Below are 13,631 nucleotides of genomic sequence, written 5' to 3' on the forward strand. Positions count from 1 at the left end.
TACGACGGACGAGGTCGGGCACGCGAGCGTTTCCCAACGTAGAAGAGTAGACCAAACACCCTGTCACAATGGGGGCTCGCTCTACGGAGGTCGCGCTGGTGGGGGGGGGGGGGGCTCTCTCGGCCGGCAGGACAGGGGCACTGTGAGTCTGGGGAACAGGCGCTGTGAGTCTTGGGAACAGGCGCTGTCTGGGGAACAGGCGCTGTGAGTCTGGGAACAGGCACTGTGAGTCTGGGAACAGGCACTGTGAGTCTGGGAACAGGCACTGTGAGTCTGGGAACAGGCGCTGTGAGTCTGGGGAACAGGCGCTGTGAGTCTAGGAACAGGCGCTGTGAGTCTGGGAGGCGCTGTGAGTCTGGGGAACAGGCGCTGTGAGTCGGGGAACAGGCGCTGTGAGTCTTGGGAACAGGCGATGCGAGTCTGGGGAACAGGCGCTGTGAGTCTGGGAACAGGCGCTGTGAGTCTGGGAACAGGCGCTGTGAATCTGGGAACAGGCGCTGTGAGTCTGGGAACAGGCGCTGTGAATCTGGGAACAGGCGCTGTGAGTCTGGGTTAAACTAGGTGAGGGTCGGTCGATTCGACTAAAACCCTCTCCCTACTCCTCCTCGGCTGGATGACGAGATCACGCGCCGCCGTAGCAGAGAGGCGCGGGAAATACGCAGACGATTCATAACGAACTGCGCGAAGCGCGGTGGGAGGGGGATGGGGGAATGGGGCAGGGGGGGTGCATAAAAAATACACGAGTGGGGAATTGTCAAGCGTAAAAAAATATATTTATTAAAAGCCAATATCTTGGCTGAACCAATTTGGCTGCTCAACCAGTGGCTAGCTGGTTTGGGGCTGCTTATATGCCAGTAATCGTTACCTACGTCTGAACTGCGGCAACGAGTTACACTCGTGAGTCTTTTTTTTTGCTGGGACTGAAGTATACTTCACTTCGACCTGGCTTCCACGTCCACTGCGCTTGTCAAATGCCGGGAATGTTAAGACGGCGACCAAAACATACACACTCTGGTGGCGGCGTGGTCAAAGACTGAACCCATCAGGCGAGCCGCCTCCACAAAGCAATAAACACAGAATTAATTCTGATCGTGGTCGAGGTTTAAACTTTGACATACCCACCTTGATAAAGACGTACTCTCATCCACAGCCGCACAGGAATCGAAGGTCTCCTCCACAAAATTGTAATCCCGTCTACACCAAACAACACTGATTCCAAACGACTATTAAGTTATCCCTATTAAACATTTGGGCCATTAAGAATAAAACACTAATTATATTCTTGTCGAGAGGACTACGTACATTCTCTGCCTGACTGAAACGTGGCATTCGCCATCAGATATTGGTCCATCTTCTTGAATCGTTTCCTCCTCGGTTTACACTTCTTTGAATGTGCTGGGCCATCATGTTGGGGTGGTGGTGTGGTTGCGATTGCTAAATCAAATTTAACATTCGTGAATATGAAACTGTCCAGCTGCACTCACCTTCACTTATCATCCTTTCCGCATCTGAAGCTGTGTATATTCCACCACCCACCTAAGGCTCATTGTTGTGGCTTTATGTAGGACTTCACAGATTAGGGCTCACAATGTCCTCCGCTCTGGTAATAATTGTTGGTGATTTCAATTTACATATAGACAACCCTAAAGATCCTTCTGCATCTGCATTTCTGTCCATTCTTGGTACCCTTGGACCGACTCAATCTATTTATTCATTCTCCTACTCATTCGAAAGGTAATATCAAAAGATCTGGTAATGTCAAACATTGCAAATTACGGTTTCCTCAATCTCCCCTGTGGTCCAGAGTGACCACTACCACAGTGATCTCTCTGCCTACCTTTCAAATCCTCCACCTGATGCCACCACCTTTTCTTATCGGTCTTATAAACATATCTCACCTGCTCGAGCCTCTTCGCACATTCTTGAGTTTTTTTTTAAATCAGACTTTCCTTACTCCTGATGTACCTTCTGTGAACCACTATAATCAAACATTATCAGAAGTAGTTAACAATATTTATATCACAAAACTATTTCGTCGACACAATCTTCTTCAGCTCCGTGGTACACAACTCATTTGTATGATCAAAAAAACAGCTGGACAGTGCTTAGAGACGAAGTGGAGATAAACTGGTCTTGAAGTTCATTTACAGATCTGGAACAATCACTTGCAATCATATCATAAACTGCTTATCAAAGCCAAAACTGACTATTATTCTCGGCTTGTCAACGAAGCCGAGGGAGACTTAACTAAATTATACGAAACAATGAATTATCTTCTTTATCATAAAAAATCAATCCTTCACTACATCTACATCGGTGGTTCAATGACATAGATGGGGTTATGATGAGCAATCATAATCAATCATAACCCCATCTATGTCATCTTGTGCTTTGCGGCCTTCATCTATCCATCGCTGCCTGTACCTTCCACCGTTAGTTTCTGAAAAGTACATTGTTAACATTATTCAAAAACTTCACAACAAAAAACCACCGTCAGCATCGATACCATTGCCTTCTTGCTTGATCATTCCATGTTCAGCAATTTTAATTCCATTTATTACAAAAACTATTCATGAATCTCCACACTCTTTAGTGTTCCCATCAGAACTCAAGGTAGCAGTTATCACTCCGGTTCTCAAAAATCCGTCCCTTGATCCTGATGTATTCGCTGGCTAATATATTTATCTTTTTTATTAACACGATAAGAAACGAGATGAAACGTCGTCTTGTAAAGAAAATAAATCCGAAATGAGCAAAATCTGCCATATTACTCTCATCAGCTGTAATTTCCCCAGCGGGATGGCTTTGTCATTAAAATTTAATTTACTCCAAAATCGCCTGCCAGCGAAGGCGCCAAGGGTTGATGTTGATCATCTGGTTCATCATAAATGCAAATTACTGGCGAAATGTCGTACCCAGGTTGTAAATGTTGTGGCTTGGCTCTCCAACACACCGGTGTGCTGTACTAGTGACGAATTGACCACGTTCTGTTTACGCGACAACCCTTACTAGTTGGCTGTGTCGGGTGGTGGTGGGTTTTACATGAACTAACTGAAAAAAAACCTCTTATGGATGATATTGGTCGCAAACGCCTGCTACATGTTAAAATGCAAATGTGTCTCAGTGGGGCAAGGAAAAACTTTAAAACCCCCCGTGAAAGACCAAAACATAAAAACCCTTCCCAATTACTTCTTGGGGAAAAAAAAACCTGAACATGGATTCATGTAAATCGGCCAAACGCCAGCACGTGCGGTGTATGTTTGTGTGTGCAGCCCCTACGGCAACTGTAAACGCACGGAAACTCCACAATCACACACACACACACGCACGCGCGCTTTACACTTTACGCACGTTGAACTTCTTCCGCACTGCGTGTAGCCGGCCGCGCTAATCGGAGGTGCGGGAGGGGTCCACTTTTTGGTTCTTTACAGAATGGACAACCGAGCTTGGGGCACTCAATGATGGGGCACACGCATCGTGCGAGCAAGAGGAGGGACCTTGCACACTCCTGTGCAGGACGGAGTTGCCCTTTTAAGGGGAGCGGTGTATTGACCAATGTGTTGAGTGTTGTTGTTGTTGTGTTTTTTGTCGTTGTGTTTTGTTGTTGTTTTTGTTATTGTGTTTTTGTGTCTTTTGTTGTTATTGTTATGTTTTTTGTTATTTTTTGTTGTGTTTTTGTTGTGTTTTTTATTGTTGTGTTTTGTCTGGTTTTGTTGTTGTGTTTTTTGTTGTGAACCACTGCCAGTTCAGCATCGCCACACGATGTGTTCAATAATAATAATGTAGTTCTCTAATGATGATGCCACAGATGTCGATTGCTGGCCAAGTCAAATATACTAACTCTTCATGCCCCGGGGGAGACTTACAGATTCCCCACGACAATCCCGGGAACACCACCAGCAGAGGTGGCGACAGCCCTCGAGAGAGCCCCCCCCCCCACCTGCCCCCCCACCCCCACTGAAAGTTCAAATCCGTGGCAGCGCCACGCCACCGATGGACTCGGCGCCCTCCCGAAGGGCACGTGGTGTGGACGTCGCGTTAATAACGGGCTCAGCGGCACGAGGCAAAGGCGCAACCCTGCAACTGCCCGCTCACGCCGCTGCTGGCGGGAGGCTCACCACGAGAGCCAGCTCCGCAGAGGCCCTCTGGAGGGGTGTTTTGGTCTACTCTTCCACGCTGCCCAGTTGTCTTGGAAGAGGCGGGAGTGCCCACACTTTACCCCACCGCATGCGACCGGCCGAATGACCAACTACGGTGGAACCCGTGGACGCTGCTGGGTGGACTGACCCGGCGAGTGGGAGGGGTGGGGGGTGGTTCAGCCGCCACGCCAGGAGGTCGCGTCGAAGCGGCGACCTCTGGATCGCGAGTCCGGCGCGTCAGTCGTCACGCCGCCGGAGCGCGCGGGGTAAACGCTGGGCACCGCACCTGCACGGCGTTTACAACGTACGGCTTGCCCAACAGCACGAACGCTCTCGGTAGCTGGCGGCCGCCGTGAGAACTTACGGCGGTGCCCGTGTCACTGCTCCCCATCTGCCCTTTTGCAAACATCACGCTCGCAATGACATTCACGATGCAGATTGCGCAATTATTCACTTGGGCACGTGCACGACCCCTCAGCCCTGCAATTCACGCAACGTTCACTTGGCCTCCGACCGAATCGGCCCCAATGCTGACGATCGTCGGCGGAGCGTGGAAGGCGAGCACAGACGAGGGTTCCCTCACCTATGCGGGCGCTACCGTTTGACCTAGACCCGCCTGGGTGTAGCATCCGAGACGAGGTGGTGCCGTGTTGAATGTTACCCACGATGGACTGCGTCGTCTTGAAGGGGCCTTGAACTGACTGGGGAATATATTCGAGTCTGGCCTGTGGAAAAAGTGGCGACCTTTCCCAAGGCAGTCCAGTAACTTTGGGGCGGTTAGAGGAGTGCGCCCACCCTCTCCACCGTCCCCCATGATGAATTCTCAGCCCCCCTCCATGAATTCTCAGCTCCCCTCATCCTAAATTCTTATACAGTGAGGGAAAAAAAGTATTTTATCCCCTGCTGAATTTGTACGTTTGCCCACTGACAAAGAAATGATCAGTCTATAATTTTAATGGTAGGTTTATTTGAACAGTGAGAGACAGAAAAAAACAACAACAAAATCCAGAAAAACGCATGTAAATTTTTTTTATAAATTGATTTGCATTTTAATGAGGGAAATAATTATTTGACCCCCTCTCAATCAGAAAGATTTCTGGCTCCCAGGTGTCTTTTATACAGGTACAGGTAACGAGCTGAGATTAGGAGCACACTCTTAAAGGGAGTGCTCCTAATCTCAGCTTGTTACCTATATGAAAGACACTTGTCCACAGAAGCAATCAATCAATCAGATTCCAAACTCTCCACCATGGCCAAGACCAAAGAGCTCTCCAAGGATGTCAGGGCCAAATTTTAGACCTGCACAAGGCTGGAATGGGCTACAAGACCATTGCCAAGCAGCTTGGTGAGAAGGTGACAACAGTTGGTGTGATTATTCGCAAATGGAAAAAACACAAAAGAACTGTCAATCTCCCTCGGCCTGGGGCTCCATGCAAGATCTCACCTCGTGGAGTTGCAATGATCATGAGAACGGTAAGGAATCAGCCCAGAACTACACGGGAGGATCTTGTCAATGATCTCAAGGCAGCTGGGACCATTGCCACCAAGAAAACAATTGGTAACACACTACGCCGTGAAGGACTGAAATCCTGCAGCGCCCGCAAGGTCCCCCTGCTCAGGAAAGCACATATACATGCCCGTCTGAAGTTTGCCAATGAACATCTGAATGATTCAGAGGACAACTGGAGGAAAGTGTTGTGGTCAGATGAGACCAAAATGGAGCTCTTTGGCATCAACTCAACTCGCCGTGTTTGGAGGAGGAAGAATGCTGCCTATGACCCCAAGAACACCATCCTCACCGTCAAACATGGAGGTGGAAACATTATGCTTTGGGGGTGTTTTTCTGCTAATGGGACAGGACAACTTCACCGCATCAAAGGGACGATGGACGGGGCCATGTAACGTCAAATCTTGGGTGAGAACCTCCTTCCTTCAGCCAGGGCATTGAAAATGGGTCGTGGATGGGTATTCCAGCATGACAATGACCCAAAACACACGGCCAAGGCAACAAAGGAGTGGCTCAAGAAGAAGCACATTAAGGTCCTGGAGTGGCCTAGCCAGTCTCCAGACCTTAATCCCATAGAAAATCTGTGGAGGGATCTGAAGGTTCGAGTTGCCAAACGTCAGCCTCGAACCTTAATGACTTGGAGAAGATCTGCAAAGAGTGGGACAAAATCCCTCCTGAGGTGTGTGCAAACCTGGTGGCCAACTACAAGAAACGTCTGACCTCTGTGATTGCCAACAAGGGTTTTGCCACCAAGTACTAAGTCATGTTTTGCAGAGGGGTCAAATACTTATTTCCCTCATTAAAATGCAAATCAATTTATAACATTTTTGACGTGCGTTTTTCTGGATTTTTTTGTTGTTATTCTGTCTCTCACTGTTCAAATAAACCTACCATTAAAATGATAGACTGATCATTTCTTTGCCAGTGGGCAAACGTAGCAGGGGATCAAATACTTTTTTCCCTCACTGTAGTTAAGTGAAAAATGTCGGTACAATATTTAACTCCCTCGCCTGGTATACAGGAGGTCGTGGGTTCGATCCCGACCCTGACACCTGCAGCTGCTGTATATTTGGAGTTTCCGTGTCTCTTTCCCCGTGGTCGCGTGGATTTTTCTCTGGGTCCTCCGGTTTTTCCCTCCACATCTAGAATCAACATCACGTGTTCAAGAGTAATTGACTGCTATACATTTCCACGCGATGATAAGCCAGCCACTTTGTGTGAGCTATCATTTGTGGTGGCCAGGTCACTTCGAAAAAAACACAGCGACAAAGCTCAGTGGGCCTTACCTGGTAAAATAAAAAATAGTTTACAGTTTTAACGGCAGTGGAGGCCTTTATTCACGCACACCGGCGGGCGGGAGCTCGGTCGGAACGCGTGGCGGACGAAACGCGGATCGCACCAAGCGTCAGCGTTTGTGTTTGATAATTTCAGCAACAACAATAATAAATGAGTATCTTCTTTGGTTCTTTCGGTAAAGTCACGTAGAATGAGAATAAAATAATAAAATAAAACAATTAAATTCTCACGACGTTTCGGCCACAACACAAGTAGCCGTCTTCAGGTGAAGAAACAGGACTGTCCAGACGACAGCGCTTAAGCTTTAAATCGAAAAATAAATGAGTATTCGCGCACCACAGCTTGGCGAGCCCCCGGTCTATCGCCCCACTTCTGCCCGCCGGCCGGCTCGCAATCTCCCCCCTCACTCGCGATCGAGGAGTTTCGAGAAAAACTCCACGAGATTCGCCGCCGCTTTGCCTCCATCGCGCTTGGACCGCAGACGCCTGCCCGCCCGCCCGCCCGCGCTATAAACTTGACCGCGCTTTTCCGAGAGGCAGACGTAACAAGGGGAAGGATTAACTGCACGAGAGATATCGTACGCCAATGCATCTTGCTCGGCAACTAACCCCAAATCTGACCCGCCCGCCCGCCCCCACCCACCACCACCACCATAACCCAGGTGTGTCAGATTTGTGACTCCCTGGAGTCATGGCTCCTGCGACAATCGAAGGGGGCAACGTAAAAAGTGCAAAACCACGCCAGACTCAAGCGATTGCCACTGGCGGTCACTGGCCACTCGCTATGAATCAATAAATCAATCAAGCGGTCGATCTATCAGTGGAGCCATTGAGCCCTCTCTTCACAAGCAGGGGACAGCACGTTGAGATTTATTGACCACTCCTGCCATTTATTTTTTTCTCCCTTGGCTCCAAGTCCCCGAAATGCAGCATTTAGTGCAAACCCCACATCCGAGTTGTAACAATGGGTTTCACACCCAAATGTTACACAATTCACAGATAATGATTTCTGGGTCGGGCCACAGAACGATCTGGCCACATTTTGGCGTCGTTAAAACCCCACCAACCTGACACGATGTGCTTGGATGCGTTGGGTGGTGGAGGGTGTTAACAACACACATTTGGCCTAATCAATACATGACCTGAGTCAAGAAGTCAACTTTTAATAATAGTAATAGTAGCAGTGAAATAACTGATGAGCCTTTTGTCAATCCACTGCTGAATGAAAGTCTCCACATGCCACGTCGCTCACGGATGTCGCTGCGAGTTGGTGAAGCGGGGCGGGGGGGAACCCAGGACTGGTTCAGATATCTCACTCGCCGCCAATATTTTGCCGTCGGCAAGAATTCACAATCGGCAGGTTCGCAGGGTCGCGCGGCGCAACGCACCGCGCCGCCGCAGCGATACGCCGAGCACGTCGGGGCTGTGACAGCCCCAGCGGTAGCGCCGGTCGCCGCGTGTTGCCGAGCGTCACGGTTCGAATCCGGCGGCCCGCCCTGGTTATTGCTGCCACTGCAGTGACCTTTAAAAAGTGTGCATCTTGTGCCGCGCGGTGGACGTTAAAGGTCACGTGACGTCGTTTGTAAGTAGCAGGCCGCTGTGTGGACGCCGGCGTCCTGGTGCTAATTGGAAGAATTACTCCACAAGTGACTCGGCAATCGTCGCCCGCTACTTCCCGCAAAAACCTGGCAGGACCCTCCTGAAAAAGAGACGTGAGGCTCACTGTGGTTTTCCTGGGCAAACGAGCGCAGTAGTAGTAATAATAATAAGAGAATGTGCGTGCTAAATATTTAACATTGTGCAGTAGTAGTAATAATAATAAGAGAATGTGCGTGCTAAATATTTAACAATTTGCTCGAGGAAGGCATCATCTGTAATTTGACAACGGATCATAATATGTCGAGTATACCCCAGACAATTATGAAAAGCAGATTGTAATTAAAATAAAGAAGCGAACGAGAACAGGATGGAAGTGGTGGTTGTTGTTGTTGTTGTTATTGCCACGAGAAAAATGTTATCGGCGTGCAATGTCGTGCGTATTCCAATGCACACAGAGTGCCCACGTCTAATTCACGCGTCGACTCATCACAGCTCCGGCTGCGGCGTACGGATCAGAAAACGCGCGACGTGGGCCACGGAAGACGGAACTCGCGCGCGCTCCGAATTCTGCACCGAGAAACAGAAAGAGGGGAAAACCAAAAAGGCAAAACCCGGAGGCGCCACGCTGCCAAGGACGCAAAGCCGTCGTGGGCAGAACACGTCTCCGTTGAGGGATCGATGGACCATGGACGAGGCCGGCGATTGAATGGCAGCCAAAGGACGGAGGGGGAATCGTGTGCGGGAACGCGGCCGCCACCGTGGGAATTCGTTGGGGCCGAGGGCCGCTTCGCGAGGTGACGGCACCGACGATGATGACGGTGGTGGTGGTGGTGGAGACGCGCAGTGAGCACGCGTTCCATGCAAGTTTCAAGCGACGAGACACCGACGCGCGCGCTCGTGTCAACGGCTCTGTTACCCGTGAACGGCTCCTGTGAACGGCTCTCGTGAACGTTGCCCGTGAACGGCGCCCGTGAACGGCTCCCGTGAATGGGGCCGGTGAACGGGGCCGGTGAACGATGCTCGTGAACGTTGCCCATGAACGTTGCTCGTGAACGGGGCTGGTGAACGATGCTCGTGAACGTTGCCCATGAACGTTGCTCGTGAACGGGGCTGGTGAACGTTGCTCGTGAACGGGGCCGGTGAACGTTGCCTGTGAACGTTGCTCGTGAACAGGGCCTGTGAACGCTGCCCGTGAACGTTGCTCGTGAACGTTTCCCATGAACGTTGCCAGTGAACGTTGCTCTGAACAGGGCCTGTGAACGTTGCCCGTGAACGTTGCCCGTGAACGTTGCTCGTGAACGTTGCTCGTGAACGGGGCCGGTGAACGTTGCCTGTGAACGGGGCCGGTGAACGTTGCCTGTGAACGTTGCTCGTGAACAGGGCCTGTGAACGCTGCCTGTGAACGTTGCCCGTGAACGTTGCTCGTGAACGTTGCTCGTGAACGTTTCCCATGAACGTTGCCAGTGAACGTTGCTCTGAACAGGGCCTGTGAACGTTGCCCGTGAACGTTGCCCGTGAACGGTGTGAGCCCGAGCGGCGGCAGTAGTAGCAGGGCGGCGCTGCGCGCGCTCTCACTTTGTGAACCCGGCCACCTGAATTCAATTCCCGGCCACGGCTAACATCAGTGGCCAGTGGCGTCTGAACCGACCCACACCCCCCCCGCCTCTCACCAAACAACCCGCACGGACCTGCTTGGTGAAGTATGGCCAAAGCGACCCCTCCCCTCGTGCCCGGCAGGCCTTGGGATTGACAAGGGGTCGTACATACATGTCTTGCATGTCTGCCATTGTATTTAAATCAACGACACGTGTTTGGTGGGGGTGTATATAGGAAGAGAAGTGGGGAGTAAGTGACTAGCCGGCTTATTAAATGTTATTTATATTCTCCACGATGTAGCTCATGTTTACTCTGCGTGTGTATACATATCACGTATATCACAAACCTGTCAACCCCTTATCAGTGCCCTACCTTGTTACAGACAAATGCAGACCTTATTGGTCACCCCGAGCCCTTATAAATCTCAGCGTTCATCCTACAAAGTCCCATCACAAGCGAGAAACACAAACAGACAAAACACATTATTTTTGCCGCATTGAAATGGCTGTACGCCGTATGGACCTGAACACTCAATTTCCCTGTACAAGAATAGGGACTAAACCGTGTGGGTTGACAGCTGTGGTATCATCAAGTCATTGTCTATCCACTGCTGTGTTGATGGCAGCCCCAACTCACGCATAGACCACATTACAAAGATAAAGATCCCCACGCCGCCGTGTAGCCTTAACAGACCAGAGGGGCAAGTGCTGTGAGCGAGCAGCAGCTGTGAAGGCCGGCACGGCACACGAGGGGGTGGGTGGCCAACACCACACCCGCCCGCCCGCCTTTGTCTCCCCAGTGGCGATGTTGAGACACTGCACCAGGCCAAATCGACCTGGGGGAGGCCCAGGACCGGTTCAGAGAATCGTCACTGGCGGTGTTGGCCGTGAGCGGGAATCGAACTCGGGTCGCCGGATCCGTAGCGCAGCGTAGCGCTGACCACTACACCACCGCTCCCCACAAAAACCCACGCACGCACACACACACCCACACACCCCCACACACAGACACCCACACACAGACATACACACACAGACACCCACACACAGACATACACACACAGACAGACACCCACACAGACACCCACAAACAGACACCCACACACAGACACCTACACACACAGACATACACACAGACACCCACACACACAGACACCCACACACACCCACAGACACCCACACACACCCACACACATATACACACACACAGACAGACACCCACACAGACACCCACACACACAGACAGACATACACACACACACACAGACACCCACACAGACATACACACACACAGACACACACACACAGACACCCACACACAGACATACACACACACACAGACATACACACACAGACACACACACACACAGACACCCACACACACACACACCCACACACACACACAGACACCCACACAGACACCCACACACAGACAGACACCCACACACACAGACATACACACACACACAGACACCCACACACACACAGACACACACAGACACCCTCACACACACACACAGACACCCACACAGACACCCACACACACACAGACACCCACACAGACATACACACACACAGACACCCACACACACACAGACACCCACACACACACAGACACACACACACAGACACCCACACAGACACCCACACACACAGACACCCACACACACAGACACACACACAGACATACACACACATACACATACACACACACCCACACACACACAGACATACACACAGACATACACACATACACACCCACACACACAGACACCCACACCCACACACACATACACCCACACAGACACCCACACAGACACCCACACACACAGACACCCACCCACACAGACACCCACACACACAGACATACACACACAGACAGACACCCACACACAGACATACACACACAGACATACACACACAGACATACACACACAGACATACACACACAGACACCCACACAGACACCCACATACACCCACATACACCCACACAGACACCCACCCACACAGACACCCACACACACAGACACCCACCCACACAGACACCCACACACACACATACACCCACACAGACACCCACACAGACACCCACACACACAGACACCCACCCACACAGACACCCACACACACAGACACCCACACAGACACCCACACACACACCCACACACAGAGACACCCACCCACACAGACACCCACACACTCCACTCACCCGCCATCTCGTGGGACGGCACCCCCCTGGCAGGGAGCCCCCGCGCCGCGTACGCCTGGCGCACCGCCCCGCAAGCCCGCGCCGAGCCTCCGGCATCCCCGCCAGCGCTCACGCCGGAGCCACCCAGCAGCAGTGCCGGCAGCAGCAGCAGGAGGAGCAGCAGGAGCAGCTGCAGCTGACGATGCAGCAGCAGACGCCCGTAGCCCAAGCAAGACAGCGGCGGCGAGAGAGGCGAGTGGACACGAGACGACATCGTGGTGCCGTCTCCTCCGCGTGCGTCTCGCTGTGCCTGCTCGTTCGTTCGGTGACTCGAGGTGCACTGGACGTGCCGTGCCTCTCCCGCGTGTGGCTGCTTCCTGCTCGCCGTCTGCGGCTCGCTGTCCAAGTGGCTCTATGCCAGAGCTGCCGTGCGAGGTCTCGTGCCGTGCACGCTCCCCGTGCGTGCGTGCGGGTGCAGGAACAACGATGATGCTGCTGCTCCAAACGGGTTACCGTGTGGCTGTCGAGGGGACGTGCGTTTCGCGTGCGAGATGTTACACCTCCTGCTGTACTCGAGTCACACAAAAAATATATACTCGCTCGTCGATGACACCGCCTTAAAAGGAAACAAAATATATAAGCGACGTTTCGGGCAACAGCCTCTCTTTGTAGTCGCACTCGACAGCCCTAGCGTGTCCGCTGTGTGCTGGCTCCGTCCCTTTGTGGACTCAATTAAGGCGGGTCGCTCCGTGCCTCTGCTGTGAATGTCGCGCTTACACGGATCGCCGATAGCTCGGATCCCACTTTCCCACCCACTCCGCATCTCCCTCCCTCTCTCCCTTTGGTCCTCTCCCCCCCCCCCTGCACTCTCCTCTGCGTGGGCACAGCGGCCCCTGTGCTCGTCTCGATGCAAGGTCCGATGAGACTTCTCCACTTGGCCAATTGTCATCCAATCGTGTAAACCACGACAGGGCGGTTGCTGCGTGCTCCCAGGGTATAATAATAATTGTTGTTATAGAGCTGCCCGTGCTGCTGTTGTGGTTACACCCCGAGTCGCCGTGGCTTAATGTGCCATTTGAACAAAGTTCGTTCTGGTTTGTCTCACGTGCATAACGCGCTGCCGATTCTTCGCGTTGTTTGCCTCTGGTTCGTTTTCACATCCCCCGCCTCGCGGTGTCCTGGAGCTACCACCACCACCGACCTTAGGCTGTGGTCGTGCTCATTGTGGAACTGATTTAGCTTCGTGGGGCCTCGCCTGCCGAGATTGTAAAGTCGGAATTGGCAATTGCTCGTACGGTCACGCGCC

General features: G+C 51.8%; 1 protein-coding gene across 2 annotated transcripts in view; it reads right to left on the minus strand.

The window, feature by feature from the left end:
* LOC116952487 (glypican-6-like) overlaps nucleotides 1-13,142 on the minus strand; it is a 159,416-nt gene extending 146,274 nt beyond the window's left edge. Inside the window, exon 1 of one of the 2 annotated variants that reach the window (XM_032971873.2) lies at nucleotides 12,347-13,142. In XM_032971873.2, coding sequence (XP_032827764.2) covers nucleotides 12,347-12,599 — 253 coding nt within the window. In that variant the 5' untranslated portion in view covers nucleotides 12,600-13,142. The remainder of the gene's footprint in view (nucleotides 1-12,346) is intronic. The other variant, XM_032971874.2, reaches the window with a different exon arrangement.
* Between the last annotated feature and the right edge of the window lie 489 nt (nucleotides 13,143-13,631).

This window comes from Petromyzon marinus, chromosome 47 (assembly GCF_048934315.1).
Source record: "Petromyzon marinus isolate PM22_M1 ecotype Great Lakes invasive population chromosome 47, UKy_Petmar_22M1.pri1.0, whole genome shotgun sequence".
Lineage (NCBI taxonomy): Eukaryota > Metazoa > Chordata > Hyperoartia > Petromyzontiformes > Petromyzontidae > Petromyzon > Petromyzon marinus.